We start from the raw sequence: 27544 nt of genomic DNA, 5'->3' as shown, positions 1-27544 counted from the left end.
TTGCCTTGTTTACAAAAAAAAAAAAAGTTGGGGGGGAGGTGGTGGTGCCTGGGTGGCTCAGTTAGTTAAAGTGTCTGCCTTTGGCTCAAGTCATTTTAGGTTCCTAGGATCAAGTCCTACGTCAGGTTCTCTCTCCCTCTGCACCCCCACCACACCCCGCTCATGCTTTCTCTCACTCTCTCTCAAATAAATAATCTTAAAAAAAATCAGGTTAAGACCTAAGCTAGATGCCTGGTGCTCTCATTCCTAAGGGCCCTAAGATGACTTAGTCACAGCCAGAGACTGCTGCAGCTCACACCATTTCCTAATGATCACCTCTTTCTACCTTCTCCCTCCCCATTTTCTTCTAACAGGTAAACCTCCAGCATATCTGACCCCAAAAGTGTAGCAGCCAGGACAGAACTTCTAAATGCTCACAAGTGTGATCTCTTCCTAATGTCATTAGAAAGCAATTTTGGGCCCTGACAGAAAAGTTAGTGAAGTGGTGGATGGACAGAGTGTAGGAAACCCCAGTCTAGCAGCGGCCAGCTTTTAGTGCTCGGTTCTGCTCTTCGTTAATCAATCAACAAGCTGTCCACCAGAGCACAATGAATACAGTTATCTCCTGAGGGCACCAAATTTAACCTAATCCAGCTAATAAGGGAGACACAGCAGTGAGGCCACGAGCAAACTTTTGTGTCTTATGATCGAGAATGTTTCAGAACAATGTTTGGTGTCTTGATTTCTTTAGCTCGGTAGTTCACAACCTTGACTGCAGATGAATTCATCCAGCAGGGAACAGAGTGGGGAGCTTTAAAAAACATTGGTGCTGGGATCCTACCCTCAGAGATACTAACTTATAACTTGGATCTCTTTATTAAAAACAAACGAACAAAACACCCCAGGTAACCCTAATGTGTAGTCAGTGATATACTAGCTTCTCCCAGGTGTCCCTTATACTAATAGTCAGTCAGTTCGCTCTCTTAATTCTCATCTAAGAAATGTGAAGATGTTAGCAAAGTTATACAAATGCCCTGAGTTTTACTCAATGTCTTGAGTTGAGATTTGGGAATTGAAGTTCATTTTTTCCTATAAGTTATCCAGTGCTCTTGAAAGCAACCATCTGGTTCCATAATCCCAGAATTTTTTCCCCCATCACCGTTAAGTTGTTCTATGGGGGCTGCTAACAAGTATCCAAAGGCCATCTTCTTGGGGGCTCACGGAAACTGGGGACTAGAGGCAATATAACCTGATAGGCTTTCTGATTACTGAAGCCACTAGCCTTCCAACCAGAATACAGAGCGGGTGTTGCACTGCCTTTCATCCTGCCCAGATACCCAGTTCTGGAGATCCCACATTTCTCTGAAGGGCTTTTGCCTACAACCCATTCTCTGGAACCAACCTGGATACTAAAGTTCTTTTGTTTGCAAGCAACATCACAACAACAAAATCAATGACCCTAGTTAGCTTAAGGAAATAAGAATATATAGGAATGGCTCCTGGGATAGTTCACGGGTCCAAATGAACTGCAAAAGGACCAAAACTCAGGAAATAGGAAATCTCTGATAACCTCCTCCTCAGAGAGCTACCATAAAGCCATCCAGCTTTGGGGACGCTAGCCTCTCTGTCCTTCTATTTGCATTGCAGATTCCCACAAGAAAATCTGCCGGCTCAGCTCAGCCGGTCTTCCCCTCTCAATCACCTGTGTGAGGCCAGGTCGCAGAGGTCACGTGACTACAGTGGGGGGGGTGAGAGGTGGGGCAGCTGTAAACCCGGGCACCACCCAACAGAAGTCTACTTCAATGACCCTTGTTGTCAACTTCCATTCTGCAGCTCACGGACAACAAAAGAAAGGGCAAAAAGGCACAAAAGACACTGCTTAATCAAACAATTTTAATCAAGTGAACAGTAACCAGGAAAAGTGCAATTACACGGACAGCCCCGTATTTCACATGTTCGATCTGTTCTCCAGTGTCTTTACTTATAAGGTGTTGAAGGCGGGACCCACTCTTGAATCTTCTTTCTAGTGGTAGAATAAGGTACATACTGTTCTGGAGTGCCGCTCACATTGAACTTATGGTTTGTCCAGATGAATTTACGAGCAACAGGTGGTTTTGTTGTTGGAGGATCATCGGTCATACAGTGAAGCCAACGATGCCTTAAAGAGGGAAAGAGAGACAGTTACAAGAGGCAGAGTAGTGTGGTGGGAGGAAGGTGAAGTGGGTACCTCTGGGGCTACTCTGTGGCTTGAGCTCAAATCTCAGCTTCAAGCTGAACTGCTATGTCTTAGCTTTTTCTTTTTATTTATTTTTTTTTAAAGATTTTATTTATTTGACAGAGAGAGAAGAGATCACAAGTAGGCAGAGAGGTAGGCCGGCAGTGGGGGGGTGGGGTGGGGGTGGAGGGGAAGCAGGCTCCCCTCTGAGCAGTGAGCCCAATGCGGGGCTCAATCCCAGGACCCTGAGATCATGACCTGAGCCAAAAGCAGAGGCTTAACCCACTGAGCCACCCAGGCGTCTTAGCTTTTTCACCTGAGCATCCTGACTTCCAAAGGATGGCATAAGGATTAAATGTACCTAGAAAAATTCCTGTGCACACTAGGTACTCAACAATGTTAGCTACTGCTTTTATTGTTACTGTATCTTGAGGACACGAGCGTTTTTAAGATATACATTATTTTATGTATCTCTAAGACAAAAATGCTGCCAATTAACACATACTAGTATTGATTAAAATAAGTGTCCTAATTCTAGATGTAAGGAGGGATTTCAGAACTGCTGCACCCAGTGTTGCTGACAGACGCCAGAGGCTGCTCTGCGGGTTAAGCTCTAGCTTAAAACTCAACAAAGCTCCTGCTGAAGAAGCGGTCTCTGCTAGCACCTTAAATTCAAGCTTATGACTGAATCTTACAGAACATACAACTTGTTATATTAAAAACATTAAATCACAGCCTAAAGTTCCCAAGTATTTCAGTTTTGAGTGTTTAACAATTTAATTTCAAAGGAAGCTGGGTACATGGGAGTAGAAAGGAAAGAAACCAATGCTGCTGCTGCTAATGTCAGAGAAAGAAGGAAGAAAGGGCAATGGACAAAGAGCAGAGCTGAATAGGAAGCCACACCAATTTATATGGGACAGGAAACAGAGAGAATTCATAGCAGATCACCCAAGGCTGGGAGCTCATGAGACAGGATGCTGTTATGGGAAAAGGGCGTGAGGGGAGGGAACACACAGAGAAATGTGGCTTCAAGGGAAAACAACGAAAACAACAACAACAACAACAACAAAACGGACTTTCCAGCTATAGAGGAAAGGGAAATGGAGGAACTCTCAATAAAATAAATAAAATAAAATAACTAAGACTAAAGCTAATGAGAAAAGTTTATGAAGCTATTTAAGCATAAGGATATTTGCTAGCAGTAATTGATAGATATAGCTAGGTAACTGGCCCAAACCAAGGATACTGTTGCTGTATTTGTGTCTAAAGAAAAAGACGCATCATCATCAGCTAACATAATAAAGAATGAAGACGTCTGCACTCAGTGGACTGGCGTCTCTCTCATATTCTCCGGCGGAAACAGGATTACTGGACCAATAAACTGTGACTATGAACATGAGCTTTGAACCTCTGAGATGATGGCAGTGAGACAGGCTCCACTAGCCGCTCAAAGGGGGGATTAGTTGTCAAAACCAAGGCTGATACTCACATGAAGGAGCTTTACGTAAGTTTAAGGCACAGCAGAGATATTTAACTTTTACCTTGTCGAGGCAGCTTAAGCAATTTATTTTAATAAAGTAATAGAAAAATTTATTCAAAATTTTGCTGTCAATTGCTGTCAAGACTCTTGAAGGTTAAAATGATATTTAAGGAATCAGAGTCCAAATCTTACATACATCTGTTCAGTTATTTAAGTGAGGGACTGAAGATCTCATGGAGAAACAGAAAATGCTCAAGAAAACTAGAAATATCTTTTTGCCATGATACATAAAATCTGAACTTTTTAAAAAAGATTTTATTTTTTTATTTGAGAGAGACAGTCAAAGAGAGCACGAGCAGGGGGTAGGGGCAGAGAGAGAGAGGGAAGCAGACGCCCCACTGAACAGGGAGGCTAACATGGGGCTCGATTTCAGGACCCTGGACCATGACTCGAGCCAAAGGCAGACGCTTAACCGACTGAGCCACCCAGGTGCTCCTGAAAATGTTTATTCAGCAAGGCTACAGGCAAAAGTCAAGGAATGAATAAGCGATAATTTATTCTCATGATGGTAATATGAAGAGCTATAAGAAACAAGAACATGTTTATAATCTGCTAGGCTGATGTAACCTTCTGTTGTTATTAAATAAAGGCTAAATAAATCATACCTTTTAGGTTTCCACACCAAAGAATTTTGGCCAAACAGATTTTCAGCTGGGTCATAAAAGTTATTTTTTATTTTTTAAGTTATCTCTGCTCTCAAACTGGGGCTTAAACTCACAACCCTGAGATCAAGAGTCCCATGCTCTACCAAATGAGCCAGCCGGGCACACTCAGCTGGGTCATTTTATTCCAATAAATTAAAGATGTAAATGGCCTGACAGCAGTGTTTACAAAACTATGTTGTAGCTGGCATTAAACCCACTTCAATTTTATACCACCATTATTATCTTAAAGGACAAAATATAAAACTGCTTAAACTTGATGCTAGAGTCAATGAGAACAAGTAGTAAGAAAACTGACAGGAAGAGGAAAATTATAAATTCAAGAGATCAATATTTATAAAGAAAATATATTACATTTTAGAAAAAAACCCAGTATTCAAATATACTGAAGTGTGTTGAAATAAATGGAAACAAAGATATTAAATCACAATTACAATATAACCCAAATGGAAATAAATCCCATCAGTGGTTGATCCTATTTTCAGTTGTTTAAGAGGAACAGTATGTCAAGGAACAGGGAAGGACATTCTCCTTCTTTGAAAATGTACTTCATTTAAATAGTTCCTCAGTGTGAGGTTGTCCACCATTCACAGTACAAAATGGAGAGATTTATTTGTGAAGAATAAAACAGCCTAACAGGAAACTTAAGAAATTAAAATATATGCCACATAAAATAGATTTTTTAAAAAACATTGCAAATGGGGATGCCTGGGTGGTTCAGTAGGTTGGGCGTTTGCCTTCAGCTCAGGTCATGATCCCAGGGTCCTGGGATCAAGCCTGGTGCCGGACTCAGCACTCAGCGGAGGTTCTGCTTCAGATTCTTTTTTTTTTTTTTTTTTAAAGATTTTATTTATTTATTTGCCAGAGAGAGAGAGAGAGAGTGAGCACAGGCAGACAGAGTGGCAGAGGGAGAAGCAGGCTCCCTGTGGAGCAAGGAGCCCGATGTGGGACTTGATCCCAGGACGCTGGGATCATGACCTGAGCCGAAGGCAGCTGCTTAACCAACTGAGCCACCCAGGCGTCCCTCTGCTTGAGATTCTTTCCGCTTCCTTCTCCCTCCCTATCTGCTTCTCCCTCTGCTCGTGCTCGCTCTCTCAAATAAACAAATAAAATCTTTATTTTAAAAAAGGCATCAGAGAATGGAGAACAGCTTCAGAGGAAAATAATGGATGATTTGAATGAAAATACTCATTTTTCAGGAAGTCCGGACCTGCTCCACCAAGAGACTGTGAGACGGAAGCAGAGTCCAGGAAAAGGATCAGGGGGAAGAAGGGCTGGAGCCGCTGGATGCACGAATGGGACAGGAACTGAAAGATAAAGTCAGCCAATCAGCAGCATCCACGGCTGAACACCTGCTGAGGACCATCCCCTTGCCTTATCCCCTTAGACATCACACTGGGATCACATGAACTGGGAAGCTGACCAAACAGTGAGGCAGAAAATGGTAATGACCTTGTTTCCCGGACAGAAGGTGATCTGAAGTGTATCACTGATGACGCAGACTTCAATGGAGCCTTTCAAAGTTCTCAAGAGGAAAATCAAGAAATAACCAGAAAATTGGGGGAAGAAAAGCAAATGACTGAAGAGCTTACAGGACAAACAAGCCTCCAAATGGAGGAAGCATCTTTGCAATGTGAAAATTCACAGCTTGAAAGTGAGATTCAGCAGGTGAAGCTTCAAGTTACATTAGGAACATGTCATGCAACTTCAGGGACAATGATGTGAGCAGGAAATACACTGCCTGGAAATAAAGAAGAAACTTCCCAACATGTGTGGAAACACGAACTCCACATAGCAAATTCACAACCTCTATAAGAAGATGGAGGAAGATATGGGCAAAGAACTGGAGAGAATACTTCCTACTGTAAAAAGGAGATCCTCTTCCATGGGAAAAGAGCCCAAGAAAGCTGTATGGCAGCTGTGCTGATGGACAGAAAACTCAAGAAGCTAAGAAAAGAAAATGATCACAACTGGCAAATGTTGGCCAATGTGAGTCCAACTTCCAGCCTTTCCCAAGCCGTCCTTTTACTCCTGCTGCTCCACCTGCGGCCCACGGAGGCCCAGAAGTGTCAGGGGATCCCTTGCAACATCAGTCCTTCCAGGAACGAGGAGGGTCATGCGCTGAGGGCCCAGGCCCTGGAGACACCTGCAGGTTTGACTCAGCTCACCGCAGCCAGGTCCTGAACACTTGCAACTATGGCATATCTGTACGTGTTTTCTTCTCTAAAGTAATTTCTGATTTATCTCTTTTTGGTTTAGCTACTGTTATTTAATTGGAGCTACAATTGCTCCTATTCAAGTAAAAATGGCATTATAATTTTAAAATGGTATTTTTCAGATAAAGATTCATTTAATTAAAAAATGTTACTGACAACAAAGAAAGTTTAATTTTCCCTTTCAGAAAATTCCCAGAAATAAAATAATAGTAACAAAAATCTAGGCAGTTTTGAATCTTACTTCTCCTTGGATAATATACATTATTAATTTTGGGAATCAAGGCTGGCTTCTGACCATAATGTTCATGTTTCAGATGTTTGTTTTCTTTCCTTCTTTCTTCCTTTTCTCTTTTCTTTCTTTCTTTTTTAAGATTTTACTTATTTATTCAAGAGAGAGAGACAGTGTGAGCATGAGCAGGGGGAGAGGCAGAGGGAGAGAGAAAGGAGAAAAAGACCCTCTGCTGAGCATGGAGCGTGACGTGGAGCTCCATCCCAGGCCCTAGGGATCACGTCCTCAGCCAAAGGCAAGTGCTTAACCAACTAAGCCACCTCGGTGCCTCTCAGATGTTTTCACTTAACATCACTGGGCATAAAAATTCCAAAGATTTTTTTTTTCAATTTTTCTAAAAATGGATATGAGGGGCATCTGGCTGGCTGAGTTGGTGGAGCACAAAACTATCTCGGGGTTGTGAGTTCGAGCCCCATGTTGGTGTAGAGGTTACTTAAAAAATAAAATTATGTTTAAAAATACATGAAAGACTAAAGAAAAATGTGGGGTTTTTTTGAGGTAAAAATACACATCACACTAAAATGATTACTCTCTCCCACTTTAGTTTATGAAATATGCCCATACACACCATTCAGTCACTTATTTAATACTAATGTAGGTAGTTCATGTTTTAAAACTGAGCAAACAGAATTGAAATGACTTTCCCAAGGGTCCACAGCACCTAGGCCACAAAGCTGAGGCCTGAACACAACTTCGCAATGGATGAAAAGAACACTTTGGTCAAAAAATTATAATCAAGAGATGAAACTGGATTAGGATTATGATAGGATCTAAGTATCCACCAAAATCCTGAGATCCATCTAACCCCAGGATAGGGATGATAAGTTTTACACTTAAAAAAAACACAAAAATAGGGGCGCCTGGGTGGCTCAGTGGGTTAAAGCCTCTGTCTTTGGCTCAGGTCATGATCTCAGGGTCCTGGGATCAAGCCCCGCATCAGGCTCTCTGCTCAGCGGGGAGCCTGCTTCCTCTTCTCTCTCTCTCTCTGCCTGCCTTTCTGCCTACTGGTGATCTGTCAAATAAATAAAATCTTAAAAAAAAAATAGTTCATTACAAGACAGTCAACTCAAATCTCGCTGGCTCAGTAACTGTGTTTTTAATTAATGCAATATGAAGCAAAGTCCCAATAGGGTTTGGCAATTATAATTCTAAGGATCAGCTGAAAGTCTACCCAAGAAAATTTTGAAAGCTCACCACAATCAGGAAAGGCTGGCATTACCAGACATTAAAGGCTCAAATATTAGATCAGTATAAAAACTAGTTAAAAAAATAAGTATAATAACACTACAGAATAAAATTCCCCAAACAGATGAAAGTATATATAAGGTAATCCTGGCATATCAAATTATTGGGGAAACTAAATATTTCTCAACAAATTATGCTAGAATGATTAATATTGTTGGAAAAAAAACAAGTCAGATTTCCTAAACCATATATCAAAACAGATTCCAGACAGATTAATGCTGCTCAGATACAATGTGAGTGAATATTTATATTCATAAAATACAGTGGTATTTATAAAATGTGAAGAACAATTTCTAAGATTAACATTAAAAGCAAAAAAGCCATAAAGAAAAAAAAAGTGTAATTCTATTACATAAAAACTGAAATGTCTATGTCTTAAAACTCTGCAAATGAGATCTCAGGGTCTTAAGTTGAGTCTGCTTAAGATGCTCTCTTTCTGAGCGCCTGGGTGGCTCAGTGGGTTAAAGCCTCTGCCTTCAGCTCAGGTCATGATCCCAGGGTCCTGGGATCAAGTCCCACATCGGGCTCTCTGCTCAGCAGGGAGCCTGCTTCCCTTCCTCTCTCTGCCTGCTTCTCTGTCTGCTTGTGATCTGTCTTTCAAATAAAAATAAATAAAATCTTAAAAAAAAAAACTGTGATAAAAAAAAAAAGATTCTTTCTTTTTCTCAATAAACAAACAAGCAAATAGCTAAGAAAAAAAAAAAAAGCTGTTTCAGGAAGAGAGAACAGTGACTTGGACCAGAGAAATAGTGATAAAGATCATGATCAGACGTGGGACCTATTCAGAAATCAAGCACAAAGAACCTGCTGACAGACTGGGTATTAGGGAGACTTGTGAGGATGGCCATTCAGTGTCTGGCTTGGCTAAACACGAGTCATCTAAAAGCTTAGAAACATTCTGCCTGATAGGTCTGTTCATCTATCTACGTTGGACATTTGAAGATATTGAAAAAAATAAAATACACTGTATTTATAAATGTGACCTAAAATGTTGAAAGGAATATAATTAACAAAAATTGCAAATGGAGACAATTGTTTAGGAGATTTTAATCCTTTCCATTAGAATTTATCAAACATTCATCACACAAGAGAAAATAATTGTTCTTTATTTTAATGCAAAAATGTTCAATTTACTAATCTTCTTATCCTATTTATAAATTGGACCTCAAGACTTAAAGAACTAGGTTTTAAAAATTGCAGCTGTAACTATTTTTTTTTTTGAGATTTTATTTATGTATTTGTCAAAAAGAGAGAGAGAGAGAGAGAGAGATTGCGTGCATGCACAAGCAGGGGGAGCAGTAGGCAGAGGGAGAAGCAGGCTCTCCACTGAGGAAGGAGCCCGATGCAGGACTTGATCCCAAGACTCCGGGATCATGACCTGATCCAACGGCAGACGTTTAACTGACTGAGCCACCCAGGAGTCCCTGCAGCTGTAACTCTTAATAATAGAGAACAATCTGATGGTTACCAGAGGGGAGGTGGGGGGATGGGCAAAATAGGTAATGGAGATCAAGGAGTGCACTTGTGGTGAGCACCGGGGATGTATGCAAGTGCTGAATCACTATATTGTACACCTGAAACTAATATAACACTGTGTGTTAACTAACTGAAATTAAAGCAAAAACTAAAAAACTGTGATAATAAAAATTTCAGCTGTAATAAACAGCATATTAATTTTAAACCCAAATTTCCATTAATCCTTTATATATCAAAGCCTCTGAGACACTAAAAACCTCAAACTGACAAGTAGAATATTTAGTGAAATGGGGGAAAGTCTGTGACTTATTAAGTGAGAAGAGGGGGACGGCAAACAAAATATTATGTATAATAAAGATGTATATGTGTATATATATATATACACACATACATATCTATATTTAGTTATTTATAATCACAAAGCTTCTTCTGCTTCTTCTAAAAAGAGCATGATTAATATATTACATACACTGTGATCCTTTCAAATTATTCCTCCCCTATTCAAAAGCAAACCCTCAAATATTCAATCAATGAATGAAATATTAACAGTGCTTGTTTCTGGGCCAAGGAATTAAGAGTTTTGTGGGTTTTTTAAAGATCTTATTTGTTTGTTTCAGAGAGAGAGAGAGCAAGAGCAGGGGGGAGGGGCAGAGGGAAAAGGAGAAGCAGACTCCCTGCTGAGCAGGGGGCCCTACTTGAAGCTCGATCTGGGGAACCTCAGGTCATGACCTGAGCAGAAGGCAGATGCTTACAGAAGCGCCCAAGGAATCAGAATTTTTGTTTCTACCTCATATACTTTGGATTTTCCAGGTTTTCTACAACAACTGTATATTTTTATAATTAGAAAAAAATTAACAGTGATTGCACTGATTGTTTTAAGAACATGGAGAATTGCCTATAATACTAAGAGGAAAAAAACCTTGAATGATTATGAGCCATTACATTAAAAAATTATTTAAAAGGACTAAAGGAAATATGCCCAATGTTGGCAGCGGTTGTCTCATAGGGGGTTATGTAGATTATCCCTGTTCCCTGCCAAATTCTTTAAATTTTCCGATCCCTCAGGTTTTTTCTTGAACCCACAATCCTAAAATCAAGACCCAAATGGAGATGAAGAGACAGATACTCAACCAAGTGAGCAACCCAGGCACCCTTGATCTCTCACATTCTTTTATTTTTATTTTTTTAAAGATTTATTTATTTATTTATTTGAGAGCAAGAGCGAGAGAGAGAGGCGTATGTGGGCAGTGGGAGGAGCAGATGGAGAGGGAGAGAATCCTCAAGCAGACGCTCAGTGTGGAGCCAGGGGCTCCATCCCACACCCTGAGATCATGACCTGAGCCAAAATTAAGAGTCAGACGCTCAACCACTGAGCCAGTACCCCATGATCTCTCACATTCTGAAGAACAAATTCCATGAATTTCATACTGCTGAATCAAATGGGACACTTCTCTATCCTTATTCTATGTAATCTCTCAGCAACAATCAGTACGGCTAGCCTTCTTACCTTTGCTGAAATGCTACTCTCACCTAGCTACTTCTCATTCTTCTTTGCTAGCCTGACCTCTGTCCTAAACTCCAGACTTATAAATATGTTCACTAGACATATTTATTCTCTGACAGGTATCTCAAACTTACTACATCCAAAAAAGAGGCTTCTGATGGCAACCCTCCACTGCCTAGCCTACCCTTCCCTTCTCCCAGTCTTCCCATCTCAGTGAATGGTACTACCATCTACCCAACCTCTCAAGCTCAAAACCTCTGAAGCATCCTTGATTCCTACCACCCCCAAGCAATCCCAACTTGCACGCCACTCTTCCACAAAGGCATCCAGAACGTCAGATGTTAACTGAAAAAAAGCTGACCATAAGGAAAAGGTATTCTCAGAAGAGGAAAACATTTAATTCCACCATGGCACAGCAAAAATCTTCAAGAACAAAATTATTTTATGTTAAAAAAGGGAAATTTTCAACATATGCTATTATTTTTAAAAGAATGTACTTATGTATTACTTCAGTAATTTAACCATTAGTCTTAGTAAGAAAAATCAATATACAAGGAGATACTGGCTGTACTACACTAAGGGAGAGAAGACGTTATTTAGAAATGAACATAAGGTGCCACCAAGTGGGTAAAGAGTATACAAACGGCAGAGAAAAATCTAGGCAAGCCATATTTGTTTGTTTTAACTTGATTTAAAGGATTTTAGGGTTCCAACACTTCAAACTACAAAAAAGCATCTTTGTTTCTCCTAAGTAGAAACAATAATTTTATACTACTATATATAAAAGAGCCCGAACTTTCCACCAATTTACTCTCCACATCTTACCTTGTCAAATTTCATGCAGATACTAATTACTTACTTGGTTTATCGGTCACTTAATTCTATGCAAAAGCTAACTACCATAAAGATAAAAACTTTTATGCATTACGATATAGATGGTGGCAATTAGCTAATTTAAAACAAAGATAAAATTAAGGATAGTCAGAAGTGGTATAAAACAGTATTTGTAATCTACCAAAAACTGAGTATTCTGTTTGGTCAAGTTAAGCTAATATAAACTCCTAAAAAAGAAATTTAAAATCTCACTGCTGAATCTATAAGAGAATAGAACTTCGGTAAGAAAATGAAGGTACTGTAACAAAGAAAAATAAGAGACACTAAGTTAGAGTACAGTAGTAGTCTACCGGCTAGTGAGTGGCTTCTGAACACGAGGCAGAGGAACGTGGTCTTGTGGGCAGTGAACCTTACCTGTGGGATCTGATGCTAGCCATCTCCAGGGTCGACAGTGTCAAAAATGGGTTAAACTGGAGGACACCCAGCTGGTGTCAGAGACTTACTTATTGTGGGGTGAAATCTCAACACATTTGGTGAACAGAAGCGTCAGAAGTGAAGAGTTTTGTACAAGTAGTACAAGGAGATTCACAAGAGAAACATATAGTAGGGAAGAACAGGGTTTCTCCCTATTGAGGAAGGAAAAGACTGAAGTTTTTTTCCCCTTTCATTCTCTCTCCATGAGTATGGGCTGCATTTACCGACTCACTTCTAATAACTAAAATATAGCGTAACTGTAGAATGTCACTTCTGAGATCAGATTTTAGAAAAGCTGGGCCTAACGTATACTGTGTTAACTATACCTCAATTAAAAAAAAAGGAGCACCTGGGTAGCTCAGGCAGTTCTGCCCCTCCCTCTGCTTTCTCTCTAAAATAAATAAATCTTTAAAAAAAAAAGGGGGGGGGGCTACTCATACACAGAAGTCTATGGCTTCCATCTCAGGTGATCTCTTTACTTGCTCTCAGGAAGCCACGTCCAGAGATGGCCTTGTGGAGTGGCCCACAGGAGTGAGCACAGGAACAAATCCTGGAGGTCTGCCGACAGTCATGTGAATGAATTCAGCCAAAATCAAACAATGAGGGGACTGCAGCCCCAAATGGTATCCTGAGTGTAGCTTTGTGAAAGGTCCTAAACCAGATGCATCTAGCTAAGTGGCACTCAATTCCTTAAGCACAGAAATTATGAGATACTGTTTATTGTTTTAAGCTAAATTTGGGATAATCTGTTATACAGTAATGGATAACGAATACCCCAAAACTCACAACCCCAAAACTCACTAGCACCTTAGTCCAGCCTCCAACATCTCCTGCCCAGACAACTACATACAACAGCTTCCTAAGTGATAAGCCTGTTTCCACACTGCCCCTTTCCTCATTCTTCACAGCAATGGCAGAGATGGCTTTAAAAATGTAAATCATAGGCAGTAATCGCTTGGACATTGTCCTTAGCAACATATTTATGGACATGTCCCTTAAGACAAAGGAAACAAAAGCAAAATTAAACTATTAGGACTACACCAAAATGAAAAGTTTTTTGCACAGCAAATGAAACCATCAAGAAAACAAAAAGGTGACCTAGAGAATGGGAGAATGTATTTGTAAATGAGATATCCAATAAGGGATCAATATTCAAAATATATAAAGAATGTATATAACTCAACACCAAAAGACCCCAAATGATCTGATTAAAAAATGGGAAGGGGCACCTGGGTGGCTCAGTCAGTTAAGTGACTGCCTTTTGTTTGGGACAAGATCTCAGAGTCCTGGGACTGAGCCTCATGTTGGGCTCCCAGCTCGGCAGGGAGTCTGCTTCTCTCTCTCCCCCTGCTCATGCTCTTTCTCTCTCTCAAATTAATAAATAAAATCTCAAAAAGAAAAAAAAAATGGGCAGAGAGGGCGCCTGGGTGGCTCAGTCAGTTAAGCATCTACCTTCAGCTTAGGTCATGATCACAGTGTCCTGGGACTGAGCCCTGAGTCAGGCTCCCTGCTCAGTGGCGAGTCTGCTTCTCCTTCTGCCCCTCCTCTCTGCTTGTGATCTCTGTCACAATAAGAAAAGTCTTAAAAAAAAAATGGGCAGAGGACCTGAACTGCTATTTTTCCAAAGACATACAGACGGCCAACAAATACAGGAAAAGATATCCAACATCACTAATCATCAGGGAAATGCAAATCAAAACCACAATGAGATATCACCTTATAACTGTCAGAAGGGCTGGCAACAAAAAGATGAGAAATAACAAGTGTTGGTGAGGCAGAGAAAAAGGAATCCTTGTGCACTGTTGGTGGGAATGAAAAACAGTATGGAGTGTCCTCAAAAAAATTAAAAATTAGAATTACCATATGATCAAGTAATTCCACTACTGCGTATTTACCCGAAGAAAATGAAAACACTAATTCAAAAAAATATATGCACCCCTATGTTAATTGCAGCATTGTTTACAATGCTTGGAAACAACTTAAGTGCCCACCTACAGATGAATGGATAAAGAAGATGTGGTGTACATATACAGTGGAATATTACTCAGTCATAAACAAGAATGTGATCTTACCATCTGTGACATGTGGATGGACTAGAGGGTACTGTGCTATGTGAAATAAGTCACACTGAGAATGACAAATATATGATTTTACATATAACAAACATACAAAAGATATAAAAAACAAACCAGGGGTGCCTGGGTGGCTCAGTGGGTTAAAGCCTCTGCCTTTGGCTCACGTCATGATCCCAGAGTCCTGGGATTGAGCCCCACGTGGGACTCTCTGCTCAGCAGGGAGCCTGCTTCCCCCTCTCTCTCTGCCTGTCTCTCTGCCTACTTGTGAACTCTGTCAAATAAATAAATAAAATCTTAAAAATAAAATAAAATAAAAAGCAGAAACAGACCCATAAATACTGAGAACAAACTGATGGTTTCCAGAGGAGAGGGAGATACGGCGATAAGCAAAATAAGTGGAGTGGAAAAACAAATGAATGAATAAATGAATGAACAAATAAATGGAACAAATATAGAAATGAATTATAACCCAGTATTATTATTTTTAAAGATTTTATTATTTATATTATATATTTAATTATTTTTATTATTTATTATTTATATTTATATTACACATTATTTATATTATTATTTATTTATTTGAGACAGAGAGAGAGAGACCAAGAGCACACGAGAGAGAGAGAACACAAGCAGGGTGGAGAGATAAAGGGAGAGGGAGAAGCAGGCTTCCCACTGAGTGGGGAACTCGACGCAGGTCTCCATCCCAGGACCCCGGGATCATGACCTGAGCCAAAGGCAGATGCTTAACCCACTGAGCCACCCAGGTGCCCCGATAACCCACAATTAAGAGGGGAGTTCATATCGACATAAATAAATGAGTAGACTTATACAATAGGATGAGTAATAGGATACTTATATAACTTCAAAGTACCTCTACACAAAATGCTAATTAATTGCAAAGGGAAAACTTTAGAAAGGAAAAACCTGGCAGAACCACCAAAACTTTAGAAAGGAAAAACCACCCTGAATTATTCAAGTGAGAGAACTTATCATCACTAATACGACAAATCAAAATAGGGTGCCACCTAACAGAATGCAACAAGAACATGACATGGCTTCTGTGATATTCCTGCTGAAGATACAAAGCCTGAATGTAGCCATGAGACTAGACTGACAGACCCACACTGAAGGACTTTCTACGACATAACTGGCCTGCAACTTTCAAAAGTATAAAGATCATGAAAATCAAAGAAAAGCTAAGGAACAAATCTAGAGTGAGACTAGAGAGAAATGAGATCCATATGAAATGTACGATTATATCCTCTGGCTATAAGAGACCTTGCTGGCAAAGTGATGCAAATGGAATGGGGTCTGAAGATTAGACAGTAGTCGTATACCACTGTTAATTTTCTGCCTTTGATGGGTAAACTGTGGTTACGGGGAATATCCTTGTTTGTAGGAATCACACACGTGAGTATTCAGGTCACCCCTTTGGCAACTTACTTTGAAATGATTCAGATGCTTGTACTTCTCAGAAAGTTTAGGACTGTTCCCAATTTTAAAAAATTGTAAAACAGATCACATCCTACTTTACCTTCCAGTGACTTTCAAAGAAACTTAGATAAAAAGCCAGAAAACCGTGGCTCCCCACATCTACATATCTAGGCTCTAGCTAGTTTTCCCACCTCATTACCTAAAGTCTTCCTTTCACTTGTTCAATTCCAGCCAAACTAGCCATATTGCTGTTCTTTGAGTACAAGCAAATAAATCTCAACACACAGGCTTTTGCCCTGTGGTTCCTGCTGCCTGGAGCTCTCCACCGTCACTACCCCCCCCCTCCCCGCTCCACCCCCCACACCACTTCTCTGGCTCTCTCCCTCCTCTCTTCAAATGTCAGTTTCTCAAAGAAGGCCTTCCCTAACCTCCAAATAAAACAGCCACCGGAACTTCCCATTGCGCTTTACCCCTTTCTGAACGCCAGCTTCATGTTTTCTTCCTTGCATTTATCACTGCCTAACATATAGAACCCTTTTGTTTTTCTGCCTTCCCCGCAATGAGAGCAAGAACTTTGTTGTATTACTGTTGTATTCCCCATGCCTACAATAGTTCTTGGCACCTGGTAGGCATGCAATAGTTATTTGAATGAGTAACGATGATAAACTGTGTTATTCATACTTTATATGTAAGATAATACCTGGCTCTCTAAAGATGAATCAACCCAACTTCAAGTTTTTTCATAGATAAAGGTAGTAAGAATCCAGAAATTTAGAATTCCACAGTGTATTACACTCAGCAAAAGGGGGTCTGAGAAACAAACAGCTAAACTTGTCCAACAGCACTTCTCCCTACATCATAAGACCTTAAGCTCCCCTTACAAACAAGGGTCATCAAAGGTACTCAGCCCTTAGGAGGATCCTCTCCACAAAGATATTCAGCTCTATATCCTCAACTGCCCTCAGGCTCCTGTTGGAGGGATGTTATCTTCTACAGCTTTGAACCTTCTTTTTTGTGTGATCTCAGATCATACAAAAGAACTTTCTTGGCTGATTTTAGTACTTTTATCTTTTCATATTTTTTTACTACTTTATCATTTTAAATGTGTTTCATCACATAATTTAAATCAGTCCCCCCTTGCCCCCACCACCCCCCCCCCGTCTCCCAAAATATAGTACATGAGCACCGATGTAAACGTTGAGTGCTTTGAAGGAGACAGATCTCAATCCATCTGAGTTCTGAATAAGACAGGTCACACGCCTTCTGCATCCTCCCAGGACCAACACCGCCCCCAAAACAATCAACTAAACAAGTAAGTAGGACACCTTGCCTCCTAAAACCAAATTCCACTTTGAGACCTGGGACTCACATAGTGTCCCTGACATATAAAATGCCCCTTCAGAGAAAGTAGACGGCTCTTGACCTAAAATCACAGCCCTTCAGACCTTAACAGAACCACAGAACCACAGGCTATTACTACTGCCCACTAAAAAGAGCCCAGGGGTGGGGCGCCTGAGTGGTTCAGTGGATTAAGCCTCTGCCTTCGGCTCAGGTCATGATCTCAGGGTCCTGGAATCGAGCCCCACATCTGGCTCTCCGCTCAGCGGGGAGCCTGCTTCCCCCTGTCTCTCTGACTACTTGTGATCTCTGTCTGTCTCTCTCTCTCTCTCTCTGCACCAAATAAATAAATAAAATCTTAAAAAAAAAAAAAAAAAAAGAGCCCAGGGGTGCCTGGGTGGCTCGGTAGGTTAAGCATCTGACTCTTAACTTTGGCTCAGGTCATGATTTCAGAGTCACAGTATAGAGTTGGGGTCCCTGCTCAGAAGGGAGTCTGCTTGAGACTCTCTCTTTCCTTCTACCTCTGCCCCTCCCCCACTCATGTGTACATGTTCGTTCTCTCTCTCTCACATAATCTTTTTTTAATATTTGCTTCCAATCTAGGGTGAGTGTGTATGTGTGTGTGTGTGTGTATATTTTAAAGATTTTATTTATTTACTTGTTGGAAAGAGAGAGACAGCACAAGCAGGGGGAGCAGCAGGCAGAGGGAGAAGGCTCCCTGCTGAGCCTTGATTTCAGAACCCTGATATCATGACCTGAGCTGAAGGCTGACGCTTAACTGATTGAGCCACCCAGATGTCCCTAAGTAAATAAATCTTAAAAATCAAATAAAAAGAACACAAAATCCAACCTCAAATGTAACATCACTGCTGCTTTCTCACATTAAGAGCCACTAAGTTTTATTATAAAGATATAATCCAATACAGGAATACCTCAGAGAAATCACAGGTTTGGTTTCAGACTAACACAATAAAGCAAATACTGCAATAAAGCAAGTCAAATGATTTTTGTGGTTTTTCAGTACATGTCAAAGTTATGTTTATACTGTACTATAGTCTATTACATGTGCAATAGCAGTGTGTCTAAAAACAAACAAAACCCCTACGTATGACTTGATTTAAAAATACTTTATTGCTAAAAATACTAACCATCATCTGAGCTTTTAGGAAAGGTTTTGTTTTGTTTTGAGCTTTCAGGGAGTTTTAATCTTTTTGCCGGTAGAGGGCCGTGCCTTGAGGTTGACACCTGCTGACTGGCCAGGGTGGTGAGGTGGCTGTGGGAATTTCTTAAAATCAGACAACAATGAAGTCTACAGCACTGATTAACTCTTCCTTTCATGAACGATTTCTCCATAGCATGCGATGCTGTTTGACAGCATTTAGCCAGAGTAAAACTTTTCCAAAATTGTGGAGTCAATCCTCTCAAACCTGCCACTGCTTTATCAACCAAGTTTATGTAATATTCTAAATCCTTTGTTGTCATTTCAACAATCTTCACAGCATCTCCACCAGGAGTAGATTCCATATCAAGAGACTACTTTATGGGGTGCCTGGATGGCTCAGATGGTTAGCTGTCTGCCTTCAGCTAGGGTCATGATCTCGGGGTCCTGGAATCAAGCCCCGCATTGGGTTCCCAGCCCAGCAGGGAGCTTGCTTCTCCCTCTCCCTCTACTGTTCTCCCTGCTTGTGCTCTCTCGCTATCAAATAGATTAATAAAATCTTTAAAAAAAACAAAAAACCCTAATTTATGTGCTCATCCATAAGAAGCAACTCCTCCCATCTGTTCAAGCTTCATCATGAGACTGCAGCAATCCAGACACATCTTCAGGCTCTACTTCTCATTCTAGTTCTGTTGCTATTTCTACATTTAGCTCCATTGTTACTTTATCCACTGAAGTCTTGAACCCTCAAAATTATCCAGGAGCAATAAGCTGGAATCAACTTCTTCCGAACTCCTGTTAATATTGATACTTTGAACTCTTCCCATGACATCACAAATGCTTTCAATAGCATCTGGAATGGTGACTCCTTTCGAGAAGGTTTTCAATCTACTTTGCCCAGATCCATCAGAACAATCACCACCTGTGGCAGCTACAACCTTACGCAATGTATTTCTTAAAAGAGACCTGAAAATCAAACTTACTCCTTGATCTGTGGGCTGGAGAACAGATGCTGTGTTAGCAGGCATGACACAACATGAAATCTCACTGTCCATCTCCACCAGACCTCCCAGGTGAGCAGGTGCACTGTAGTATTTTGAAAGTAATCTTTTTTTCTGAGCAGTCGGTCTCAACAGTGGGCTTAAAATATTCAGTAAACCATGTGTTGTCATTCAGGCTTTGTTGTGCTACTGATAGAGCACAGGTAGATTTATCAGACTTAAGGGCCATGGGATTTTCTGAACTGTGGGTGAATACAGGGTTCAGCTGAAAATCACCAGCTGGCTTAGCCCGTAATAAAAGAGCCAACCCATCCTCCAAAGCTTCGAAGCCAGGCATTAGCCTCTCGCTAGCTATGAAAGTCCTCAATGGCATCTTCTTCCAATAGAAGGCTGTTCCGTGTACACTGAACATCTGTAGTCACCTTCACTAATTACCTTAGCTAGGTCTTCTGGAGAACTCGCTGCAGCTTCTCCATCAGCACCTGCTGCTTCACCTTGCACTTCGATGTTATGGAGATGGCTTCTCTCCTTAAACTTCATGAGCCAAAGTCTGTTAAATTCACTTTTCTTCCACAGCTTCCTCACCTCCCTCAGCCTTCATAGAATTAGACAGAGTTAGGGCCTTGCTCTGGATTGGGCTTTGGCTTAGCATGTTGTGGCTGGTTTGCTCCTCTAGCCAGAATACTGAAACTTTCTCCATATCAGCAATAAAGCTGTTTTACTTTCTTATCGTGCTTGTGTTCACTGGAGTAGCACTTTTAATTTCCTTTAAGAACTTTTCCTTTGTGGGGCACCTGGATGGCTCAGTTGGTGAAACGTCTTCCTTCAGCTCAGGTCATGATCCCAGGGTCCTGGGATCCAGTCCTGCATCAGGCTCCTTGCTCAGCGGGGAGCCTGCTTCTCCCTCTCCCTCTGCCCCACCCCTGCTCATCCTCGTGAGCACAACTCTCTCTCTCTCGCAAAGATAAATAAAAAATCTTAAACAGACAAACAAGAAAACTTTTCCACTTTCTCTTGAAAAATCCTATCTAGAAACCACTGGCTGAATTCTCAGCTGATGGAACTGGGGGAGACAAACAGCGCTGCTGCCCTCTTTGACAGAGTATGTGCTTTCCAGTCCTTTATGGTCCCCACTATTCCCAACTGTCTCACACTGTACTTCACCCACTTATGTTACATGCCTGGATTTCTAATTGAGTCTGCAGAAATAAAATGAATACTCTGAGATAATGAGATAATTCCAGTTACTACTCAAGAGAGCCTGAAACTCTTTCTGATGCTCAAATACAACTAAAACAAAATGTCACAGTTAACCTAACCTACTTATTTCTAGCTTTTGGTGAAAATTTCTAGACTGACTGTAACAGATACCCAGTTTAACTGTGTCTATGAAAAAGATATGAGTACTCTGCTTTGAAATATTTTATATAAAATTTGATAATTCAAGTAAGAGCATTTAGAATTCGATGTCAAAATAGGTATATTATAAAATTAGTTTCTAAAGACCTAAGGAATTTGAGGGCTCTCATTTTACAGAGGAGAGAACTAAGCCCCAGAAAGATTAAGGAACTTGCATGAAGTCACATTGCCAAATATTCAGTCAGAATTCTTTTTCCTTTTCCCTTCACCCATAGCCAGGTGATAATGTGGCATGCTGTTTTTCCCCAAAGACAGCCATACCATTATATATGCCAACACATAATGTGATTTTGACATGCCTCCACCAAGAGATAGGGTCTATGTTCTCTTTCATTAAGCTTAGGCACCGTTTTCTAACTGCCTCAACCACTGGGATGCAGAAATGATACTGGATGATTTCCAAGACTAAGTCAGTAAAGGCAATAGGGCTTTTGCCAAGTGCTCTCTCTAGACAACTTGTCTGAGGAAGCCCAGCTACCTGAGGGTGTTCCAATCCGATGCCCCAGCTATGCCCCCAGCTGACAGCCAACACCAACCGCCAGATACTGAATGAACAACTCTTCAGGTGATTCTGCATTCCAGCTTCTGAGTCTTCTTCTACCTGACCCTGTGGAGTGGAGATAAACTGACTATATATTGCCTGAACTCCTGACCCATAAAAACTACGAGAGATAAATACTCATTGCTTTAAGACACAAAGTTTTAGGGTTATTTATTACCTGGAACAGACACTTTCAGAACACCACTAACTGGTTTATAAATAGATATTCAATAAATATTTGTGTCATGAAACAAATACTGCCAAGCCAAATAAAAGAAAGTGTTGACTAGTTTACCATTCAGGGGGCACCATGCTTCCATCCACATCCCAAAATGTGTTTTTGCCATTCATTTCAGTAGTGTATATAACCCATCGGTGACGGCCTGGATGGAAAGATCAACATTTATGAACATGTGAGGAAATAAAGACAACCTTAACAAAACAAAACCAAAACTAAACATAATTGTATAATATCGAAGAAGACAACTAGTTTTTATTAAAAAAAGATTTTTATGTGCTCTTACATAAGAGAAAAGTTAAAGGAATAGCACCCTGGGTATATTAGTGGAGGCATGCCTCAGGAAGTGTATGACAAGCTTTTATCAATAGCCTGGCAGCTACAAGAGCAAAATCCCTACAATGAGACCGAGACCCACTCTGTGCGTGGGGCTCAGGCATTTCCCATAGTGGAGAACTCTCGCTTCTCCCCTGTCCTTCTGCCAAGGGAGCAGAGGAGAGTAGGGGAATGTGTTCCCAGCTGTGCAGGGTATTCAGGAGAGAAACTGCTTTTCCTGAGACGGGGGCAGGAGAAATATACTCAAAGCAGTCATACTCAAATTATGTGTTTCCATATAAATATTTTAAAATGACCACCAGAGATCCTTCTGGAAGCCGGTGATCATAAGCAAACATAAACAATGGTTAGATTAGTAAGTCAGCTCATGTCATCAAACTAGCATGGCAGTATTTGCTATTTAACAAATTGCTATGGAATAGTTGGGGGCCTAACTACAACTTACACAATTGTTACCATTGGGTCCTTAAGTTGAGCAGAGACTTGGATTCTTTTTTTTTTTTTTTTTTCTGAGATTTTATTCATCTACTTGACAGAGAGAGAGACAGCGAAAAAGGGAACACAAGCAAGGGGAGTGGAAGAGGAAGAAGCAAGCTTCCCGCTGAGCAGGCAGCCCGAAGCAGGGCTCAATCCCAGGACCCTGGGATCATGACCTGAGCCAAAGGCAGATGCTTAACAACTGAACCATCCAGGCACCCCAAAGACATGGATTCTAATCAAGACTTTGTCACATAATATGAATGGCTTTTAGGCAAGTTTTATGAGCCTCAGTTTTTCTATTAAAAATGGATGAATAGGGGCACCTGGGTGGCTCAGTGGGTTAAGCCTCTGCCTTCGGCCCGGGTCGTGATCTCAGGGTCCTGGGATCGAGCCCCGCATCGGGCTCTCTGCTCGGCAGGGAGCCTGCTTCCCCCTCTCTCTCTGCCTGCCTCTCTGCCTACTTGTCATCTCTCTCTCTCAAATAAATAAATAAAATTTAAAAAAAAAAATGGATGAATATAGAGGCACTGGCTGGCTCAATCGGTAGAGCATGAGACTCTTGATCTCAGGGTTTTAAGTTTAAGCCCCATGCTAGCTGTAGAGATTACTTAAAAATAAAATCTTAAGGGGTGCCTGGGTGGCTCAGTGGGTTAAAGCCTCTGCCTTCAGCTCAGGTCATGATCTCTGGGTCCTGGGATCGAGCCCCACATCGGGCTCTCTGCTCGGTGGGGAGCCTGCTTCCTCCTCTCTCTCTGCCTGCTTCTCTGTGATCTCTATCTGTCAAATAAATAAATAAAATCTTTAAATAAATAAATAAATAAATAAATAAAAATCTTAAGAGGCGTCTGGGTGGCTCACTGGGTTAAAGCCTCTGCCTTCAGCTCAGGTCATGATCCCAGGGTCCTGAGATCGAGCCCCACATCGGACTCTCTGCTCAGCGGGAAGCCTGCTTCCTCCTCTCTCTCTGCCTACTTGTGATCTCTGTCTGTCAAATAAATAACTAAAATCTAAAAATATAATAATAATAATAAAAATAAAATCTTAAAAAAAAAGTAGATGATCACACCTACATCTTCAGGTGCTACGAAAATTAATTATCATACATATACATCTAGTTTAGCATTGGGCAAAAAAGTATATAAATCTTAATTCCTTTCACCTCTTCCTTACTACCCCTACCTCCCAAATAGAAAATACTGAATTCATCCTATAATTGATTTTAAGCCAATAAACAAAAAGTAATCTGCATTTACTTTATAGTGTTTTCTTTTTTTAAAAGATTTTATTTATGACAGAGAGAGAGAGAGCATGCACAGGCATGAGAGAACACAAACGGGGGAGTGGCGAGCAGAGGGAGAGGGAGAAGTAGGCTCCCCACAGAGCAGGAAGCTGGATTCTAGGCTCAATCCCAGGACCCTGGGATCATGACCTGAGCTGAAGGCAGAGGCTTAACTGATTGAGCCACCCAGGCACCCTTTATAAAAGAGTTTTCTGGGGCGCTTGGATGGCTCAGTGGGTTAAGCCTCTGCCTTTGGCTCAGGTCATGATCCCAGGGTCCTGGGACCAAGCCCCACATCAGGCTCTCTGCTCAGCAGGGAGCCTGCTTCCCCCTCTCTCTCTGCCTGCCTCTGCCTACTTGTGATCTCTGTCCCTCTGTTAAATAAATAAATAAAATCTTAAAAAAAAAAATGAGTTTTCCTAGGTAAACACATAATCAACAAATATCAACTAATGCTATTTAAATACAACCTTATCTATTAAAGGAACTACAGATTTTTCAAGCACAATTAGGATCCTCTGGAGCCCAGGTGCCTTTGAGGGACCCCTCTGGCATCCCCCTGGTGTTAAGTCATCTGCCTGAGTCTCTCCGTGCAGCCCCAAGGTAGCTTCTTAACCATTCCAGAGACTTCTCCCAAGGCCTAGACCAAATGGAAACAATAAAGCTTTTTGCAGGAAAAAAAAAATTCCAGATTTGCTTCTTCTATTCGAGAAATCAATCTTGAGAATAAGTAACTAAAAGTAAACTATAATCCAGTTAGGCAGGGCAATGTGAAAGCAGATGAGAAAACCCTGGAAAAGGTTTCACTGAATAGGCTATGATGATAGAGATGAGACTTAACAATCTCACAATATACATATATCAAAATTTTAAAGGTACATCCTTAGACTCAGCAATTCTACTTTCAGGAATTTTATTCTTACAATATTTAAACAAATGAATTTGGATGTAGTTACAAGCAAATCACTGCAGCACTGTTTCTAATAGCATAAGGCTGAGGGCAATCTAAATATTTATCAGTAGTGAAGTACTTGAAAAAAGAATTCTTTCATACACTAGAATATTGTTTACTTTTAAAAAGAATGCTCATTTTTTTAATTAAAAAAAAAACACACAAAAATTCAAACAGAGAAGAATGCTGTAGATATATCCAACTTACTACTATGGAAAAATGGCCCATAAGTTTTAGGTAAAAATATTTCCATTTACAAACAATATACATAATATAATCTCATGAAATTTTAAAAAAATGTATGTTGGTTACAGTCATTAAAGAAGCTCTTTGTACATTATGGAGAGCAGAGTCAAATCAAGTCTCAGGGCGCCTGGGTAGGTCATGATCCAAGAGGGCCCAGATGGAGAGTCTGCTTCTCTCTTTCCCTCTGCTCCTCCCCTCCAGCTCTCTCTCTCTTTCTCAAATAAACAAAATAAAAAATCTTTTAAAAATAAACAAAAAAACCCAACGGTGTGCCTGGGTGGCTCAGTGGGTTAAGCCTCTACCTCCGGCTCAGGTCATGATCTTGGGGTCCTGGGATAGAGACGCGCATCAGGCTCTCTGTTGGGCGGGAAGCCTGATTCCCCCTCCCTCTCTCTGCCTGCCTCTCTGCCTACTTGTGATCTCTCTCTCTGTTAAATAAATAATAAAAGCTTTAAAAAAAAAAAAGTCTCAATCTCAATCTCGGTATTTGTATCAAAAAATACTATACTCACCAAAAAACTGCTTGTTGTCTTCATAGTATTTGTTTCCATATTTGTCTTCCCCTACTAAGGTACCAACCCTCACATCATTTGCCCTGTGAATATCCAAAAAAAAAAAATAAAAAAGAGAGAGAGAGAGACATTTTACAATGGTTCTTTGTTCAAAACACTAACTTAATACAGTGAGTATAACAATTTTCAGAAACAAAGGCTGCTGCATCAACTAGTAAAATGAAAACTTAATACAGTGAGTATAACAACTTTCAGAAACAAAGGCTGCTGCATCAACTAGTAAAATGGGATCTGGGGATGGTCACTAGTTGTACACTTCCAGCCTTTATCTCCAGGATCAAGCCACCACTGCTGAAGAATCAGGTAAGAAGTCTAGAATCCCTGCTCATGTTGCCCCAGCACCATGTAGACACGTAGAAAGATCGACTCAACGGATATGCTTAAAATTACACTAAATATATAGATGCAATATCTTCAAATTACAAGACTACTTTTATCTTATTCCTCCAAGGCCATGAGGCACTGGAGTTAGCAAAAACCGAAGCCAAAGTATATCATCTTAAAATGATTCGCATGTCTCCAAGAATTTCATTCGATTCTGGGTCTCCGACTCGGTTCCCGCGGACGAGGCTGCTCCCCCAACTGAATGAATGTCAGGACGAGCGGGGACAGTTATTATCATCTCGGCCAAAGCCTCAATGTACAGAGGAGGAAACTGAAGGCCAGAGAAGGTAAAAACTTTCCCAAGGTCAGAGTGTTAGGCAAAGCTCACTACTCTCCAGGAAGCCGGGCAGGGGTGCAGCCCACACGCCCTCCACTCTTACAGTCTATACAGCTGGCTCTGATCCTGTCTCAAGGAGACTCCTGCACCCACACTTCGGCCTGGGGAAGCACGGCAGAGATGGGGCAGATTGTCCTTGACAAGAGCTGCGAATTCTCCAAGGGGATCCAAGCCCGGGACTCCTTCCAAGAAACCAGCTAACTCAACTATAGTCCAAGAGGCCAAGAGCTTGGCTCTGGCCGCCTACCTGAAAAAAACCCGTAGATAGCCACGGAGGCCGCCGTGGCCGCTGATCTGCTGCAGCCCCCGTCTCAGGACCTGCAAGAGCTCCATCTTGTCCGGTAGGCCCAGCCTCCCGGGTGCGGCGCTCAACAAGCACCGGAAGGAAGCGCACACTCGGCCAGACGGTACCGACCAAAAAAGTTCCCGGTACTGCCCGCGAACGAGGTACGCGACTGTGCCTCTACGCATGCGCGGCGCTGGAGCGCCTCTGCGCGACTATTTACGGTTTGTAGTAAAACGCTCAGCTAGTTTCCCTGGGAAGCGAAGGCACGCGTGATGAACTCCTACTAAGTTTTAGAGTTTTTAGTTTTGGAGTGCGGTGGTGCATGTGGTGGAGAGCTCACCTAGACTAGGCTTCCGTAGGTGGAGGTTGCTCCTTGAAGGACCTGAGTTTCTTCATCTAAAATGACTGTCTCAGACTGCTTCCAAAATCCTTTCCAGTGCCAAAATTCTTTAGAAACAAGATACCATTAACAAATTCAATATTTAGCACAAATGATATCGAATACATTCGATACGAGGACATATACTAGTGCCGTGTAGGTAGGAGAGCGAGGAGGATGTATAGAAAGGTATAAGGTTAATATCTGTTCTCAAGGATTTAGTTGCAAAGTTAAAATTCAAAATTTAAACACTGAAAATTTTATTAGAAATCTAAATCGTGCGTGTTACTTAAAATTTTTAAGTAATAAAGGATATTAAATGAATATTATTTTAATTTTCCAGGGGCTATTTTATTTTACATAGTATGCTCTAAAGCTTTTTTTGTTTTGGTTTTTTGTTTCTTTTTTATTTGTCCTTCCAACTTATTTGACGAAAAAACTGGCAGTTTCTCCTGTAGAGTGTTCCACAGCCTGCATTTTGTTGATCATGTCCCTGTATTCCTCTATCCCCTGTATTTCCTATGTATTTGTAATTACACCTAGGTGCTTGACCAGATTTGTGTTTATTTTTTACGTTGTTAGGTATATTTTATAGGTGCTGATATCTTTCCATCAGGAAGCATACGTAGTGCCTGTTTCACTTTTTGTGATTTT

General features: G+C 40.9%; 1 protein-coding gene across 1 annotated transcript; it reads right to left on the bottom strand.

Annotated features, from left to right (window-relative positions):
* Window positions 1-1852: 1852 nt before the first annotated feature.
* NDUFA12 (NADH:ubiquinone oxidoreductase subunit A12) lies at window positions 1853-26705 on the bottom strand. The gene is made up of 4 exons (XM_080811862.1): window positions 26473-26705; window positions 25445-25527; window positions 21697-21784; window positions 1853-2137 (listed from the first exon to the last, which is right to left on the bottom strand). The coding sequence occupies exons 1-4, from the start codon at window positions 26694-26696 to the stop codon at window positions 1957-1959; spliced, it is 576 nt and encodes a 191-aa protein (XP_080667988.1). The 5' UTR covers window positions 26697-26705; the 3' UTR covers window positions 1853-1956.
* Between the last annotated feature and the right edge of the window lie 839 nt (window positions 26706-27544).

This window comes from Martes martes (assembly GCF_963455335.1).
Source record: "Martes martes genome assembly, chromosome: 8".
NCBI classification, from domain to species: Eukaryota; Metazoa; Chordata; class Mammalia; order Carnivora; family Mustelidae; genus Martes; species Martes martes.
The sequence above is the reverse complement of the archived record's forward strand: the minus strand, read 5'-3'. Positions and strand labels throughout refer to the sequence as shown.